At 34.0% G+C, this 19,382-nt stretch overlaps 2 protein-coding genes across 3 annotated transcripts; both read right to left on the bottom strand.

Annotated features, from left to right (window-relative positions):
- Positions 1-4,703: 4,703 nt before the first annotated feature.
- LOC120134043 (COBRA-like protein 6) lies at positions 4,704-7,571 on the bottom strand. The gene is made up of 6 exons (XM_039150522.1): positions 7,469-7,571; positions 7,291-7,370; positions 6,180-6,624; positions 5,930-6,083; positions 5,583-5,860; positions 4,704-5,042 (listed from the first exon to the last, which is right to left on the bottom strand). The coding sequence occupies exons 1-6, from the start codon at positions 7,566-7,568 to the stop codon at positions 4,759-4,761; spliced, it is 1,341 nt and encodes a 446-aa protein (XP_039006453.1). The 5' UTR covers positions 7,569-7,571; the 3' UTR covers positions 4,704-4,758.
- Positions 7,572-9,773: 2,202 nt separating this feature from the next.
- Positions 9,774-13,420, bottom strand: LOC120134756 (B3 domain-containing transcription factor VRN1-like). Of its 2 annotated transcripts, none has more exons than XM_039151189.1 (5): positions 12,963-13,420; positions 10,765-11,209; positions 10,641-10,712; positions 10,349-10,548; positions 9,774-10,271 (listed from the first exon to the last, which is right to left on the bottom strand). In XM_039151189.1, the coding sequence occupies exons 1-5, from the start codon at positions 13,020-13,022 to the stop codon at positions 9,999-10,001; spliced, it is 1,050 nt and encodes a 349-aa protein (XP_039007120.1). In that variant the 5' UTR covers positions 13,023-13,420; the 3' UTR covers positions 9,774-9,998. The 2 variants fall into 2 exon arrangements, with proteins under 2 accessions (XP_039007120.1, XP_039007122.1); XM_039151191.1 differs by having other exon boundaries at positions 10,641-10,694.
- Between the last annotated feature and the right edge of the window lie 5,962 nt (positions 13,421-19,382).

The raw sequence follows: 19,382 nt of genomic DNA, 5'->3' as shown, positions 1-19,382 counted from the left end.
TCTAACAAGGTAAACCCTTGGGAGGGGCTTTACCTTAGATTTCCAATTGTAATGCCTTTACTTTTTGGGTAGCTATAAATGATTTTTTAATATTAAACCAGTTGAAATATTACATTATTAGTTAGAATAAAAGTCTATTCTCTCTATGGTAATTATTGTTTCTTATTTGATAATAAAAATATCTCTAACATTTTAAAGAATAAAATTTGTTAATAAGAGAATGTTATTCTCTTTCGATGGTTTGAGTTTAAACAATTGAATGTGTTGTTAATAGACTTTTTTTTTAATATATTATCTTATAATCATATCAAAATTTTTAAATAATTATAATAAATTTAGGGATTACGTTGCGTGATGCCGTTCAGCCCTTTCGTTTTCTCCCTTCCCCTCTCGTTGGCATTACTGCTCTAGTCTATGGATTACTGTTTTAATGCCTTAAAAGTGGTTAATCATTAAATATTGATTTTCAGCCCAATATTATATTAAGGAATTAACAATGTGACTAAAACAAAGTTATTGCAGCTTTTTTGAAAAGAAAATTTTTGCTGAATTAGAATTAAATTGTAAAGATAAAAGTTTTAGGTATAAATTCATAAATGATTAAATTAGGGTAAAAAGGTAATAGAATGAAAATGGTTGATTCAAATCTGAATGATAGGTATGATTTTTTATGATTTGGGACGATTTAAGTAATTTTTGTTAATAAAGAAAAGTTCAGGGATCAAAATAAAAAAATCTCAAAAGTTTTTATTTAATGAGAAACATAAAGGAAATGGTTCTCAAATAAATATTAAATTTAGAATTAATATATATATATATATATATATATATATATATATATATATATATATATATATATATATATATGTATATAAATATAAAAGTTAGGATCTACTTACACATAGTGCATAACTTTTAATTTTACAATCTTTTAGGACCTTTGGATAAAGAAAAATTAAAGTATGAGATCAACTCCTTTTTCTCCCAGTGAATTTATCCCATATATATATATGTGATGAGAAATAATATTATTTTTACCAACAACTAGTTAGCCTAGTGGCACGAGATATTATATTTTTTAAGCAAAGTCAGAGATTTTAATAATTTACTAAATTTTATTTGATTTTATATAAAAAATATGAAATTAAATTCTATCATCCTCTTCGTCCCTTCATCTTCTTCAAAATGTGAGGAAAGCTTGAGTTTGGGAAAAATGGATCTTTTCATAATTTTGCTCCAAAAAGAGGTAAGTTTTTAATCAATATAAATTGATTTTTTTCCCATTTTTGAAGTTAATCTAACTATATGTGGAATCAAGGATAAATTAGAATTTTAGATTTAAGAAAAAAGAGATAAGATTTTCATATTGATAAAACATCTTTCATATTTTTTTAAAGCATTTAGAGGTTTATATGTGTATTTTTAAAGTATTTAAAGTAGTATCTATTCTAAATATTTTTATTCATTTGACAATGACCGCTCAATCACCTTTGCATAGCTGGTGTTCAAACCCATGACCTAAAAGAACAACAATTATTCATTTAATCACTGAAGTAAGTTGATTTGTGCAAATACTACAATTATTAGTTATATCGGATATATTCCCATGTAATATGGTTAAATGAGATTGATGATTTCCTTTAGGGTGCATTTGGTTCACGAAATGTAAGATTACTAGTGGTAATAAAAGATTACCAGGAAATAAAAGATTATCAGGGAATAAGATTACTGGGAATGTTGTATTTTGTGTTTGGTTGGTTTAGCAAGAATGTAAGATTACCGTGTTTGGTTAAAAGAATAAAAGATTATTGGAATGTATATTTGACCAAATTGTCCTTATTATATATTTGCTTTTTTAACAAGTTGAAAAATATTTATATATTTTCTTTAAAAAATTTAAATTCATAAAATTTATATAATTTTTTTATAAAATTGAAAATATAAAAAGGTTTAATGAAAGGGAAAAATTTTATTTTAACCCCTGAACTTCATATAAAATTTTAATTATAGATTTTTTTTATAAATCTAAAATAGTTTAAGGATAAATTTGTAATTTAACCTTCGTAGAATTTTTACTATTCAATGACAGAAGTATATTTTTGAAAGAATTTTTTTTATATGGCATTTTAGTCCAAAACGCCGGTAATCCAATAATACCTAAGGAAAGGGAGGTAATGACATTCCCAGTAATATACCCCAAAAAATCCACTATTGGTAATGTAAGATTACCGGGAATGAAATTCCCGACCAACCAAACGGGGAAATGTGGATTTTATTCCCATGAGAATCTCACATTCCCTCAATCAAACACACCTTTAAGGTCGTATAAATATGACAAATATACTAATTATTTTGATTTATAAATATGTTGGTAAAAAGTGATCTCGTATGTCATTAAATTTTGTTAGATATATTTAGTTACTCATAAAAATAATATATCATATTGTTTATAGTTTATCCATATACTTATTAGAGAGCTTATACCGTTAAGAAAATCAATTGAAACAAATAAAGAGACTATATGATGAATATTTATTTTTGAGTTTATGGCTTCTCAAAACATTTTTTTAGTAATTTGAGGTGGTTACAAAGTAATATTTATTCATAATTTTCTTAGCCTATTGATAGTGTACCCACCCTATTTATACAATTATTCAAACCCGAGTCCTCAAGGGACAAACCTACGGACCGTCTCGTGCTTTGCTTGTTGGTTACTGCGTCGATATTCTGGTAGTTCTTCTTCTCTTAGTTTGAAACTCTGGTCTCCAACTCATTCAGGTACGCCTTCTTCCTCTTATTTACTCTGGTCTCTTCTGCGGGTAGTAGAGTTATATGTCACCTTATACACAGATTCAAAACCACCTTCCCCAATCTTGTTTGCTGCATCAAAATTGTTTGTGGCCGCTTTAATTTGTCGTAATGTGAATACTCCGGTTTTCAAATCTAATCCTCTTAGTTCTGTTCAAGACACAATGTCAATAGTCAATACTCTGTTATTTTGATTTTGATATTCTGCTGAATCTAAGAGTATTCGTATATTGATTTTGATTTTTAAGAAATACGTTATATGTACGTATATTTAATTATCGATTTTGATATTCTTCTGAATTTAAGTGCATTCATACATTCTGCTGATTTTGAAAATTATGAATAATTTATGCATTATAATTTGTATAATCATGCATTGAAAAACAAAAATATCTTGAAAAAAAGCCCAAAACCAATAAAACTTAGATTTGATATTTTTTTCTGGATTGGGATAATGCAAAGGTAAAGATCCAAACATCGGGCTATATAAGGATTGTCCTTTTCTAGATAAGGAAGTGTCCCCAAAGTAAATCCCACCAAAATAGGGATTTTGATTACCCTCATCATTTTTTAAAGATAAGAATGATTCAATAGAGTTTTTCAACTGTCATTAAATTCTTTTTTCCTTGTAAATTTATAACCCTAATTTAGGGTTATACGAACTGGTAAGGCATGCCCACGCCTTAACTGCAGACTTCTTATGCGATAGCTCAGGATGAATAAGTTATGCCCACGCCTTATGTGAAAACCTCCTCTGGTCTTCGAATTTAGCCCAAATTTTTTTCGGGTTTTCGGATAATCCGAACATGGTTTTTTATCGATCCGTATCCGATCAGATAATACGGAAAAAATTTCGGATACCCGATCCGAACTATCCAAAAATTGAAAAACGGATCGGATATACGAATTTTTGGATCGGATAGACAGATCGGATCGGTCGGATCGTATTTTTTTGCAAACCCCTAGCTGTCAGGCGGGTCTAGCCGGGTACGTCTTCAGTTGGGTAGCGGGTGTGGTGATGTATTTGAGAATATAACCACGTGGGCGGTTGTGGATTTGAAATTTTTTACCAATCATGAGTGGTGGACTGGTGGTAGATTAAAAAATATTAGGTGGGTACGGGGATGGGAAGGGAGTATCCGCACCCGACCCGCCCGTTTGCCATCCCTATACGGACGCTTTGATATATGTTTTCTTAGGGATATTATTGAGTTTGAGGCTCAACGTGTCGTGTTTTTGTACTTAGGTTAGATAATTAGGAGTTAGTTTACTCCGAGATTTCATCAAATCTCAGAAGAGCAACGTAATAAAAATTATGTTTTCTATTTTTTTTATAGCAGCAACATGTCCGTAAATCATTTTATGGAACCTTTGTTATATATGTTTATGTGCAATTGGTTTGTAAATAAATGTAATGGTATATGATTTTAAAACCATATGCATGTCACGTTATAGCATACGAAAACGCAATTGGTATAATGTATATGGTTTTAAAGTCAATTGAAACAAATAATGAGACTATACGATGAGTATTTATTTTGAATGTTGAGTTTATGTGGTTTCTCAAAGCATTTTTAGAGTATACGAAGGCAATAAATGTAATGGTATATGATTTTAAAACCATATGCATGTAATGGCTTCTCAAAGGATTTGCATATGGTTTTAAAAGCTACACTCACTTAAACAATATGCATGTCCGAGTTTAAGTGAGTGTAGCTTACTCTTGCATCTTGAATTAACCAAAATGAGTATACGAAGGCAAATCCTAATTGGTTTTTAGAGTATCTTTCTCCGATCTAACTGAAATTACCAAACTCAGAATCCCAAAACCGAGTAGGAGGTTCTCAAATTCATTAGTTTGTAACAAGATTTAGCTGAGCAAAGAAAATGGGTTTTGTACAATTGGGAACCTGAAAAGCCTACAATGCTCTCTCATACAATTCTCATTTTTCAAGCACATAACATCATCAGCAACAAAGAGAAAAAGATAGCAACAATGCTGAATTTAGCATCATGTTGTCCAATGTTAGGCAACCTTGGGTACTGATCAGGTGGGGGCATGACGCATTCATCACCATTGAAAAGTATCCTTCTAGGGAAACCCCATCCTTCCCTGAAAGTGAACATCCCTGGATCTTTCTGCAGCAACATTTCTGTTTGTACATTCCCACCAGCACCTTCCTGAAGCAGCATGTCATTGTAGAACTTAATCCCCCAGAACATACCTGTATCATCTGCACCAAATACATCATATTTTTGGTTAATATGTGTTGATGGCAACAAAAGGGATCAGCCATGACTTGTTCACACCCTTCTGGTTTAGCCGAGAGCCACGGCCGTGGGCCCATATGTTTTTATGTGTAAGATAATTGAGAGAAGAAGAATAAGAAGATGATGTCTCTCTCTTCTCATAATTGAGGAGGATTTTTTATAGTGATCTTGTCCGGTGATGTTAGATATAGGGTCATTACGGCTATTTGTGGGATGATAGGCTAAGATATGCTACTCAAATTATTTAATTTTCACACCCGAAGCTTGTTCAAGCTTGTAAGTGGTTTTTTTTTTGTAGGGTCTTATTTACACACTGTAGTTGATTTGAGAGAGTGTTAGTGATTTCTAATGGAAGGATTTTTACAGTTTCCGAGAAGGAAGTCTCTATAGGTATAACAATATGTAGTTTATATTTCGTTTTAACATGTAATATATGGGTAATTTGTGCATTAATCTTTTCAATTCACAAAGAAGTAGGTGAGCAAAATACTTTGATAACTTACTGATAAACTCATACTGGCTAAGTGGCTCGTAGTTGAAGCTGAAAACTTGTACCACGCTTTTCAGATTGGGGTGCAATGCGACCAAGTTCCACTCACTATAATTCTTCACGATATTCTGGTTATGCACGGTTATCTTCACCCTCCAATAGCTTGTGTAACTTTGTTTCACGTGCCAATGAATCCATATCGGACACATATGTTCCGAGCACCTCACTAAAGACGGCGGCTCTCGGTTCTTATCTTTTATTTCCCGCAACAATGACGGTGTTTCACCGGAACTGTTCAAAGGAAATCGTCAGAACCTATGAACTTGTTATGTATGTATGCATGTAAGGAGGAGGGTTTACTTTAAACATTTTGCTCCAGGTAATCCTTGGCAGCTGCAGCTGCACTTGGGACAAGGAACTATGGTGCTATTGTAGAATGCAGATAACGATACACAGCACTTTGGAGTAGTTGATGCCAGAAATTGGGAGTACATACATGTCACATTCCATGTCCCTGCAACATACATACATACAACGTGAGTTTCGGTTCAATCCTAGAGAAAAAAACATGGCCAAAACAACCTACGACCAACATTTGAACTATACTTACCAAGAGCTTGTGTCCACCGACGACCATCCAAACTATACTTACTCGGTGCAACCGGAACCGCATCCCCACAGGTATAGCCTTGAACTCCGATGGTGAAATTTTCCGGCATATTGAAGCCGGCTTTGGTGGCTGAGGATACAGTCATCTCGAAGACGGAACCGTATTTAGAGGGGTCTTGGATCATGGATGATAGGACACCTCCTTTGCAACAATTAGTGGTTTGCATGTTATATGGGGTACCAGGTAAAAGGTCAACAATTGAAGGGGTTCTTTCACAACAATGAGGCAATTGGCCACCTTTGAACCTGGAGCAGTTTCCTTGCTCGGTAGCCTCGGCACCTAGCATGTTCCAAATAGCCTCATCACCTTTCCAATCCCACCCTAGTTTCCACCCAGGCTGCTCTATATGTCGATATTTTTGGAAATTAAGCATCGATACCCTCACCTGCAAGTTAAGCAACAATTAAACATCTTTTTAATTCATCAGTATACCGAAGTTGTAGATTTAGTCCATAAACTCTAATTTATACAACAGAGTACAATGACTAATAATAGAATTTGAATATTTTTAAAGATCAAAGTTATGGTCATTTGTTTTGAATAATTTGGAGTGATTAGAAAATAATATATGTTCATAATTTTTTTTATCTTATTAATAAGGTACATACACCAGACAAATACGGCTACTCGAATCCAAATCCTCAAGGTATCACCATTTGGATGTTTATATCTTTACTAATTTTATAGCAAACGTGAAGGGATAAGCTATAGGTATCTTCGGTTATAGTTTTTTTGTTTGTTCTGATCTTATGTTTCTGACCAGCGAGAAACATCATTCTCCTCTTCACAAAGACGGAAATACCCCTAAGAAGGATGACGTGGTAGGCAACAATTGGTTCGACAAGCCTACAGTTCGTGGACTCAATTGCCCCCGGAAACACAAGCCAAGAGACAAACAAATGGACATTCTTTACAACTCAGAAAGAAAGAAAGAAAAAGCACAGTGAACACAGAACATGCATAAAAAGTTGTTTCAAACTTCAAAAAAGATGCGATTTTTCATTCATCGTTTCTTCCTAAACCCCAAATTAAAAAAGAAGAAGGAACTAACATAATTAGAGGCTGTATCTGATGTCAAAAGATCCCATTTGAGTGTTATGTTTCCGTAGGGATCCAAAGGATCATATCCAACTGCATGTTTATTAATAACAAAAAGAATCAACTCACTGAACCAGAGAAAAATAATTGATAATAGATTGGAGCCATTAAGAGAAATTGTGCATACTTACATGAAGGTGAAATGGAGCTGAAAAGAAAGCAGAGGAAGATGAAAGAGAAGAGAATATGCGATGATCTTTGAACAACAAAGTAAAAAGGATTCATTTTCATGGCTTTCTTCTCAGTTTGGGTGTTTGTGTATAAATGTGAAACAGAAAATGGAGGAATGGTTTGACTGTTTTAGTGATGTAGGATTTGTTATTTTTGTTGCTTTGAGAGCAGATTAGGGAAATAAATTGTAATTAATGCGGCGAGGTGAGTTTTTTCTTGGATTTTGCCAAATTTGGGTGCAAAGAACGGCTAATATTTCTGATTTCTGATTTGTTCAATGTTTGCATTTATAATTCCACGCGTATTTCCCTCGCCAAACATATTATTTCCTTCCAACAAAATCCAGCAATTCATTTCTGCTTTCGGATTTTTTTCCATGTTTGTTTATTTAAAAAATTACGTATATACAGGTTCATTATTCAATATTCGTGAATATATTCATTTAATATCCACAAACACCCCTACGTACACGATATTCAAATTCAAACCTCAATGAAGTCGTTTGATTGATGTAAAATTACTTAACTAATTTAACAAATAAATAATATACGAATAATTTATGTAACATTGTATTCGTTTACAGCACCAATTTTATACGGTATGAGCAAAACTCTAAGAAATTGGTAGCATAATGCAGAAGATAGATGGCTGAAGGCCTGAAGCAACTGATGGATGTTCAGTTAAGCACATGGATTGTTTCATCCTGATGTGGAAAATGACTTTTAACAAAAACTGGTTTGTATTAAACTAGCTAGCCTGTTCTTGAAGAGCAAAATATAAAAGATAAAGGCCATGAGCCCATGTTGGCAAATCTGGTACATGCATGTAGATATACAATCCCGTGAAGTGTGAAGCTATGAATTCTGTCTCATAAACTTAGTGTAATATCAATGAAGTGCCGACGTAAGGGCTCGACGAGGGATCTGCGGTCGGTAAGGATGTAAATGAACTAAGTTTAAACGAATAAGGTTATGTTTGTGTTCGTTTGTTTACTTTTTAAATCGCATATGTTTCAAAATATGTTCGTTTAGTTTTTTCTAACATATTCGATTATATGTTAAAATATGGTGAAATTATGTCACTAGTCTTTTAGCTCCTTATGCCTCATAGTTTAAACTCTAAAGTCCACCTTGTGTTTAGTTTCTATCTTCACCATCATTTAAAATGTAAAACGATAAAAGGAAAAGGAGAATCGGATAAATGAGCTTATAAGTGAGTCGATAAACAAACTTATAGACAAGTCAATATAACCAAGCTTGTTCGTGAACATAAACGAACCGAACATGTCTTTGTTCGTGTTCATTGTGTATTAAATGCATATAAAAAATTATTTATACTCGTTTATTTAACTTAATAAACAAATATAAACAAATGATATATAAAGTATGAAACGGTTAACGAACAACCATCGACCGTTCTGTTCATTTACACCCAAGCGGTCGGCGTAGAGAGACAACGGTGATTGAGCGAATGGGCGACAACGATGTTGGAGAATAGGTGTTAGGAAAACCAAGACTTTGAAATTTATTTTAGGATTTTATATTAGAATAGATTGATATGATTTTAAATATTAAATATTCATTAAATTAAGATAAATTTAATAAATTTTTAAAATTTAAAGTTATTTTTATACTGTATTTCATCGTCACTTTCATTAAATCAATAGTCAAGTTTTGGAGGTCAAATATTGTAAGTTTAAGTATGACCATCGTCCACTCAAAAAGACATCGGTGAAGAAATTTTACATTCCTTTGATATATTCTATGCTGTGCGTTGGGCAATAAAATTGCTCTCTTTTTTCTCGGACCAACTCTTTGTGGGGTCCAACCACAATCAATCACATTAAAATCGAGCAGGATTTTCTAACTTTATATCTGTGGCATTGTCAGTTAGAATCAAAATGTTGAAATGCTTTTAGTCAATGCCCTTAAGATCAGTTGCAAAGAAGACTCGGAAGACTCAATTGGGTTTAAATTTTAAAGAATTTGGACACCATATTAAAATACAACATAAATAATTTCAAATACGACAAACATGATACCTTTTGAACCCATCAAGTGACATCAATGATTAAAGAGAATGTTGTTCTCCCTATAAGTTATGAGTTCGAACAACTACGACCGTAAAATGTGCGCGCTATATCAATAGATTAAGAAAGATTATAAACAGACGTTATCTTATAATCATACTAAACTATTTAAAAAACACATGATACCCTTTAGTACAAGAAGAATTCAAGAATACAGCATGAAAGAACATGAGGAATTCAAGCCGAGTAGTGAAGGATAAAAATTCGATTTCAAACCAATCAAACAGACCATAAAAATCAAGTGTAAGGACCCGGTTCAAAGTGGACTGACTACATTGGATAAATTTATTTACAACCCTAGTGAAGCCAGAAAAGGGTTACTTAACAGAGTTCTGTCATTTCAGAGATTTCCGGTTGTCTATAATCTAGGTTGATTTAAACTTTAGAACTCCGGCGGCATTTTAGTGAGACCGATGCATTAGTCCAGCGCTTTCCATTACACGAAATACAGTCACTTTGAGCACAATTTCCCTCGCTCTCAGCACTTCAAAGACACAGACATCCCCTTCTCCCAAGTTATTCTCCTGTGTGAATTCATACCATCCTCGACTGAACTTAGCCTTGCCTCCTTTATAAAGACATCGTACTGACCACTGTCTCCCATCAGGAAGCTGAAGTTTAATGGATCCCGAAACCCCGTTTAGATGTTTCTCAGCAAAGCATGATGGTAAGTACTGTGAGAGAAAAAGTCGAAATGCACTTTAAGGAAAGCCGGAAAAGACATGAACAACACATCATATTCAGTTCTCACCATAATACATCCCCTGTATAAATATGATGGTCGCAGGACAACCCTGCAGAAGGGGTTAGTTGGCTCAAATGCTTTGGCTGCATTAATTGCTCTCTCTCTTTCTTCAGCTGTCAAGGTTCTCTTTCGGGCTGAAGCACTTTCATAAGATCGAAAGCGCATATCAACCTCATCTACATTTCCAGCAGATGGCTCCTGTATGTCTACATTCATTTGGCAACCGATCAGAAATTGCAGCTCCTTAAAATAATTAAAAACAAAACAAAACATATAAGCCTTAGCTAAGAGGACTTACTAGGATCAACCTGCCGCTTCCTCCCGCGCTTTTTCTGTTCAGGTGGCATTGCACCTGAAGTATGCAGTTTCACTTCATCAGCAGAATCTTTTTAAGTTCAAAAGCACTAAATGAAAAGCCATACCTCGAATAGCTTGATTATTCACTCTCTTTGAAGTTTGAAGGTTAACGTCACCACCCCAGTTTATGCAGTTGTTAAGTTTAGACCCACCAAACAAATTCTGCAGTGCTGGAGAGACGCATTCATCATCTTCAAGTTGTTCAAATGGATATTGTTTTCCGTGATTGTATTGAGCACCAACAAGGGCGTTAGTCTGATAGTTTATTTCCGAGTTGTACAAATTAAATACACTGACACTGAAAGCAGAATTTCCTTCGTATCTGAAAACCAAAACGTAGCCAACACGGATGTAGTAACGCTCTAGGAATTCCTGCCAACCTTCCTGAAACCAAACCTTGTTGTTGGCTTTCTTTATGCCTACACGCCAAACATGACCGTCAGGGACAGTGAGAGCGGCAGCAACAGAAAGCTCATCCCTGAATTTCTTAACAAAGTTATCAGGGATCCTCTGCAGACACCCCAAATCAAGTTAGGCTTATTTATCTGATGAATACTAGAACCGGCATTCAGATGGTTTTAGTGAATAATTTGCAGATGAACTTTCATAACATTGTGAGCTTAAACCTCATGCCGGGCGAAGAAAACTACTAATCCGTCCTCGTACCTAAAGTAATACTAGCATCAACATGAGAAGTTTGGATCATTTCAAAGAAAAAATATGCATCATAACACCATAATCATAATTAAAAGTGAAATCCATATATATACTTTTTCAAATGACCAAACGTCAAGAAAAGGGAAAATATTAAATTAAGACGTAGATGAACTTTCTTCTCTTGCTCATAAAACACTGAAATATTAAATTAAGAAGTAGATGAACTTTCTTCTCTTGCTCATAAAACACTGAAATAGCCATGTCATTCGATGTCCTATTTGACGAAACTCGCTAGCAGTATAACACAAAGAGAGATGCCAAACAAATAGATGACGGTCAAAAGATTCCTTGTCCAAGTAATATACACCAATGATGAAGATTGAAATAAATAACACAGCTTGAACCATCGTGCAATTTTCAAATTTAGTACAAATTACCTTCTATAAAGTTTGTTTCTTTATCTGAAAGATACCTAAGTAATACAGCGATATCGTACGAGATCCTTCCTAGAATATGTATTAATCTATATAGATCTTGTTGCACTTCTACTTTTCTGGTTCCAATAGATTTTGATAGTCTTTCAAATGTTTTTCTTTTACTCGAGAAAAAACAAACAAGAGTGTATCGGCCTAAGGTACTCTATTAAATCCAACAAATCCGGGAAATATAGAACTTTATTTTACCATTATATGGACTAGCTGTGTATTCCTTACTCCCCACAACGCATACAGGAAGATCAAAGCAAATGCATAAAAACTACCAACTTAAAACCAGGCGGACCAGATTAAGTCCAAGTATAAAAACTAATAAGCTTTCACTCACATACAGGCGAGATAACGGGAGGTAAGCTGAAATGATACACAGAAAGTAATGAAAATTACACCATTCGAATTTTCTTCATTTATAACCCAATGAAAATATGTAAAAAAATAATTATCACACCATTTCAAATGAGTGAAAAGTTGGGGCAAATCGAGTTCAGCAACAAACTTTACACTCCAAAGTAAAATACTAGCACATTCATATCATGCATATACTAAAATGAAGTAACACACGCATATCATGTATGAACAATTGATCTAAAAAAACATTGATAAAATAACTTTAAGTGAAATTTGAGATTTTGGGTTTACTTTACCTAGTTCATCCAGTAGGCAAACAAACTTCAAGAATTATTTGATCAAAATCATATCACACTAGCGATCAAAACTTAAACTAATTTCTTCAAGTCTCTATAATTTTTTTTATACAGTTTCATCATGTCTTAACCTTCAAATCTTATCTCAAAAACACACTTCAAAGTTCAAACCACAAAAGAAGAAAGAAAGAAAAAACCCACAAACCAAAAACTGGAAGGGAAAGAAAAAATAACAAAAGTTACTAATCTTCATCATCCTTTAATTTTCCAAGACTAAACTTTATCCCACAGAAAAAGTTCTTCCTCAAATGCTAAATTACCCCTCAAAAGGGGAGTTATCTACCTTTTTTTTTTTTTGCCAACAACAATATATGAGAAACCAGATTAAGTAACGTAACAAAAACAAAGATTATAGAGCGATAAGAAGAGTAGAGTAAGAGAAAAAAGAATGGGGGTTTAGTATTTTACCAGTTTCTTTTCGTGAAGGGTGGTGGAGAGAATAAGCTTATGGAAAAAAGGGCGCGGCATTTTGGATAAAGGGTCAGATCATATAATGATGTTGAGTTTCAGTTTGAGTGAGAGACTTGGGTTTTCCTTTTTGAAATTTCTAAGTGTATACAGTACATACATACACACATATATGAAGTATAATCCTACTCGTTCAAAATTCAACACAGAAAAAAAAGGAGAGAACTTTCAGATCTGGGTCTTTCCTTTCTCTTCTGCTTCCCACTGGTTTTTTTCTCCTAGACATATATTGATTTTAAAGCTTAAAAAACAACATTAAAAAAACATCGACTTCACCTAAAAGTTAACCCAGTTTCATCACATTTGTCGACTCACTCACTCACTTTCCGAGTTATATAATTCGTCTGCTTAAAACTCAGGCACTCTCTGTGTCCAACTAATTCCCCTTTGTTTTTAGTAGTAAAAGTTATTTCCTTTTTCGAATAAAGGAAAAAGTGTTTTTTCTTCTTTTTCACAAACTCACCAATCGTTAAAAGCCAGACACTATTAATTATAGGGTAAGTTACTCCATTAGTCACTAAATTAGTGAGTTTGTGCTATTTTGATCCCTGAATTGAAAAAAAATATAAATTTAATCAATAATGGTACCTTTTAATTACAATTTAGTCATTATTCGTCAAACTAATAATGGAAGAGCTAATGTGTCAACTTTCTGATTGATATAATCACGTGTCTAATCCATAAATTTTACAAATTTTATTAATTTAATTATATCTTTGTGAATAGTCAGGATTATTATAAGATAATGTTTGCTCATAATCTTTTTTTAATCATTGACAACACAACAAACACAATTACTTGAACCCAAAACCTCAAAAAAAAACAACACTCTCTTGAATTACAAAAATCATTCAATAAGTTCAATTTAGTCAAATTTTAAATAATATAATAAACATAATATAACATTAAATAAGGATTTGACAGTTTACCTAACCTAAATAAATTAATCATACTAATATTGGTACTTTGCAGCTTGAATGATACCCAAAGTTTAGTTCATTTCTTTTTTTAGTCATTAAAACACAGCATTTAAGTTATTTTACTTGTGCATATTAACAAAATAATTTCAATAAAATAAAAATATAATTATTATAAACATAGACTAACATTATATAATTTTAAAATTAAAGAAGTATTTTTAATAAAATGTACTGATAAATTTATAATTTCTATCTCTATTATGCTAAAATTTAAGACTTAATCCTCTAATTATTATAATTTGATTTTTTTCTACTTTTATAGTATTATTATTTCATCTAAATTACTAATATCATCAGTTATTATGATTAAAGTGATTAACAATTCTGTATTATTTGATCACATATTTAAAATCATATAAAATTAAATTAATAAAAGAAAAAATAACCTCAGTGACCGAAAATTCCTTATAATATACGATTTTGACCAACTTTTTTTCGATTTGCCAAAATGACCAACAAAATCGCAATGCGATCTCCAGTATCGCAAATCAGTTTCCAGATTCGCAACGCGGTTTTGACTATCGCAACGCGATAATATATAATCGCAACGCGATTCTGACTATCGCGTTACGATAATACAAAATCGCAATGCGATTTTCAAAGCGCCATTAGTATCGCAACGCGTATTTTATTTTCAAATTCCAAACACGAATATTAATATATCCCGTAATCGCAACTCTTAACCTAAAACCCTAAATCATAACTCAGCCTCATCTCCATCTCTCACTCTCTACGGCAACATCCGTCCCCATCTCCGCCGAAATCTGTCCCCATCTCCGGCGAAATTCGTCTATCTCCATCTCTCAGAGCCACCCTCACAATCATTCACGATCAGAAATGGAAAATCAACCAAATCAACTACCGAGGGTTAATTTTTTTTAATTATTTTTATTTTGAAATTTTTGCATTATTATTAGGTTTTTCATATTGAAATTGATGATAAGTTTACTGGTAATTTCAATAATAGATTAACCATTTTACTTAGATTGCTTATTAAATTCATTCGATTGCTGTCAATACTGCTAAATTGTATAGTCTTTAACCCTGCGAAGTTAGTATTTGTCTTTGTTTTGTCTTTTGGTTGAAGTAATGCAATTCATTCAAGTTTCAATTTTAGACAATGACTATTTGAAACCGAGGATCGCAACGCGAAATGAAAATCGCAACGACAAAATCGCAACGCGATTTTAGTTTCGCATTGCGATTATCTCGTTGCGATAGTCAAATTCGCGTTGCGATAGTCATTTTCGTGTTGCGATTTTCATTTTCGTGTTGGGATTTTAAGTTTCAGAAACTATTCTTCTTCTGCAAATTGAAACTTGAATGAATTTCATTACTTCAACCAAAAAACAAAGACAAATACGAAATTCACAGTGTTGCAAATTTAAGTTTGAAGAATAAACTACTACTACTCTTTATGTTTATTATTGTTTTTGGTATATCTTCACAATGTAGTTTTTGGTATATCTAACTTGGTATGTTTATTATTTTTGTAGAACTTTTTTCGGCTCAATTGACCTTAAGGAATAAAATAAGTCTAGTCACTATAATTGCGTCGAAGCTTTCACTTGTACAAAGAAAATTGTTTGAGGATACTTGCTTCGGGCCATGGCTGAAAGTACAACATCTGGGTGGAGATGCTATGTTGACCCATTTGTGGCTTCAGACCATGACTAGCGATCTACCCGAGAGTATAAAACGTGGTAATGAAGAGATATGGTTTCATTTTCCACTGGCGTATACGTGTTTTGGGCGGGAGGAGTTTTGTTTAATCACTGGTATACGCTTCGGACACGGTGATGTAGGTCGATACACTAGTCATATTACCCGTCCATCATGGTTATCCCGGGTTTTTCCTGAGTTGTCAATGGAGAAGCTGAATTTACACGTCGATGACTTGACGTGATTATTTAATAAGAAAGATGGTTTTCCTCAGATGGATGACGTCGATGTTATCCGAGTATGCCTTTTAGTACTTTTGCATGCCGGCTTTTTAGGCAGAAAGGCCAGATAACCTATTCCTAAGGACCTAATATTATTGGTAGAGGACCTAAATGCATAGAACCTGTTTCCGTGGGGTTCGTATCTATGGAAAGCTACCTGGAATAAGTTGTCGTCTGCCTTTGATGACCGCAAAAGTTTGCGTGGTGATGGTTCCAAATACACTTTGTCAGGCTTTATTTGGGCCTTTAAGGTAAGATTTTCTATATAATGTTTCCAATATTGTAATTAATTATTTAACAATTACTAATGTTTGTGTATTATATTGTTTGTAGATTTGAATATTTGAGGTTTTTCCCGACATGCAGACATTTGCATTAAAAACTTCAAATGATATTCCTAGGGCTATTTCCTGGAAGAGGAAACGGCGGCTGTTGATTTGGGAAGAGTTACTACTGTATACGACAATAAATGATGTAAGTTAACACAAATACTACCATATATAAACAAGTTATTACCAGTATATGTTTAACTTTGTTTGAGCTTTTATATTGTTAGGAGGCCAACACTCCATTACAGAGGCTGATACCCACGGAGGCTGAGCTTGCCACTAATTGGTGGCAAGCTAGTAAGCATTTTTTTGATGGAACGGATGATGAGCAGCCTCCACTTTGAGAGCCATCACCTCAACCAGAGCCATCACCTGATCGACCACACTATACACCTCTACAACGAGAGCCATTACCTATTCCGTCACATTATCGAGCCTCTTCTCCACCATCACCTCATGATAGGCGACCAGCAAAGATGCCACGAAATTTATCTCCCTGTTCTCCACCTCCACGGGATGAGTTAGGGGAATTACTTGATGAGGTCAATGCCTTACGTGAGGAGGTCGGTACTTTACGCGATGACAATGGTGCATGGCGTGATGAGGTATCTACTTTACGTGGTGAGGTAGCGGCTCTACGTGAGATGGTAGCATCGTTGCAGAATGTGGTTCATACTCTACGTAACGAGGTAAGTTTAATATTTTTCATATTTAACTTGATTTACTCGTAATTTCACTTAGATTAACCATTTCACTTATATTGCTTAGTAAATTCATTCGGTTGCTGCCAATACTGCTAAACAGTTCTAAAATAACCCTGTGAAGTTAGTGTTTGTCTTTGTTTTGTCTTTTGGTTGAAGTAATGCAATTCATTCAAGTTTCAATTTGCAGAAGAAGAATAGTCGCAACACGAAACTTAAAATCGCAATGCGAAAATGACTATCGCAACGCGGATTTGACTATCGCAATGCGAAATAAAAATCGCAACGTGAAAATTGCAATGCGAAAATGAAAATCGCAACGCGAATTTAGTTTCGCGTTGTGATTTTTATTTCACATTGCGATTATCTTGTTGCGATAGTCATTTTCGCGTTGCGATTTTAAGTTTCGTGTTGCGATTTTAAGTTTCAGAAACTATTCTTCTTCTGCAAATTGAAACTTGAATGGATTGCATTACTTCAACCAAAAGACAAAGACAAATACTAACTTCACAGTATTGCAAATTTTAAGTTTCAAGAATAAACTACTACTCTTTATGTTGTCCTTAAACATGCACTAAACCTATATGTTATCCTTTTAAATGTTTATATAAGTGCTTACTTCTAGAATGTTATCTGATGCATTTTGTGAACTATGATAGAATAATGACTTGGGTGAATACCGTGCAAGTTTGAAACATATTTGTCTTTGTTTTCACTGTTTAATATCATGTCTGTTTATTTACTGATTTATGTATTAATTTATTTTTAGCGGCCCGATAAGGTGGATGTTTTACGTCGGGTTTTTCTTGCACGACGGGGTTCACGCATCAGACGGCATGCACGTGCCATTACGTCTCCGTTCATCCCAATAGTGCAAAGACTCCGTAAGAAGAAGCCCGACTCACCTGTCATCGTTCAAGAGGCCTCTCCTATCGTTCAAGAGGCCCCTATCATCCCTCAAGAGTCCCCTCCCACTGTTCAAGAGGCCCTTGTCATCGTTGAAGAGGTCTCTCCCACCATTCAAGAGCTCAATTCACACGGCGTAATATGTCAAATTATTGAGAAACCCTCTCACGTGCCGGACATGATGGATGACTGTTGGCTTTCGTATGAGTTACCGGCCAGTACCATTCCGGCAGATGAAGTGGAGAGGAGAAAACTACCGGAAACAATTCTGGATAATACCCTTTGGGCTAAGACCGCAGTTGATTTTTATCTACATGAGCGGAGCCAGGGGTGTTACGCTGACATATACAAACTCAACGATGATATGCATTTGTTGATTGATCGGTCTTGGTGGGATGTATTATTAGGGGTTGAAGACAAAGGCTATTTTCATGGGGGGTAAGTCTTATATTTTTCTTATAGTTCATTTTGATTAATTTTTTTTTAAAATTTATGTAATTCACTAATATATGTCTTTTTTTGTAAAACAACATATTGATGCATGGGTGTCACGTCTTCTAATGATAAGGAAAATGAGGAAAAATAAAAAAATACGTGATATACAATTATGCCGACGTCTTTTCACGTAGTTCACTTGAAGAATCAACGACATGAATCATATGTGTTGGCTAATGGACAAGCTAAACTTTATCCTGCATGGTGGGAGGTTGATAAGGTTAGTATTTATTTTTTAAATATTTTAAAGGTGTTCATAAATAAGTGCGCAATTGAATTATTACTTATGATTGTAGGTGTTTATCCCTGTTTTGGAACGTACTCATTGGCTTCTCGTCGAGCTTCAACTCTCATCCCTGAAGACAATAGTATATGACTGCATGATAAATTACATATCATTGTCTGATTTGAGAGATATTATTAAGGGATGAAGCTCTCATTTGGCTAAATTCTTGGATGCGATTAATTATTGGACTTATTCTGGAAACAATAAGCCAAAGAAGTTCAATGTTACAGTTATCAGAGACGAGACCACGCCACAACAAACGCAGGAAGCCATAGGGGATTGTGGTCCTCTCGTATGCATGTTCTTGGAGCGTTTGACGACAGGAAGTACACAGTTTCTACCTCCCACTGATATAGATAGAGGTGCAGTAGGCTTGTGGTTTCGGTATTTTATGGCTAGAACGATATATGCGAGACGCTACCTACCTGCATCCGCATTATGAAAGTGTTCATAAACAATTGGTAAGTCAAATGCAAGTGTTGTTAAGTACCTAGAATTCAATAATTTGTTGTTTTTTGGTTTTAGATGTGTAGAAAGTGTTGTTTGAGCAAATGTTTGGTTTCTGCAGGTTAATCCTGAAGTGAGCTGCGTGAAATTGATGTATGGGTGCATAAACAACTGTATGAGGTACACTTTTTTTGATTGTTTAATTGATTATTAAAAGTCTAATTTGTTTAATTGATGAGGAAAATAAGAATTATTAGCATTTTTTGCTTGTTT

The sequence above is a fragment of the Hibiscus syriacus genome, unplaced genomic scaffold (assembly GCF_006381635.1).
Source record: "Hibiscus syriacus cultivar Baekdansim isolate YM2019G1 unplaced genomic scaffold, ASM638163v2 tig00110597_pilon, whole genome shotgun sequence".
NCBI lineage: Eukaryota > Viridiplantae > Streptophyta > Magnoliopsida > Malvales > Malvaceae > Hibiscus > Hibiscus syriacus.
This window is presented reverse-complemented; position numbering and strand designations above follow the sequence as displayed.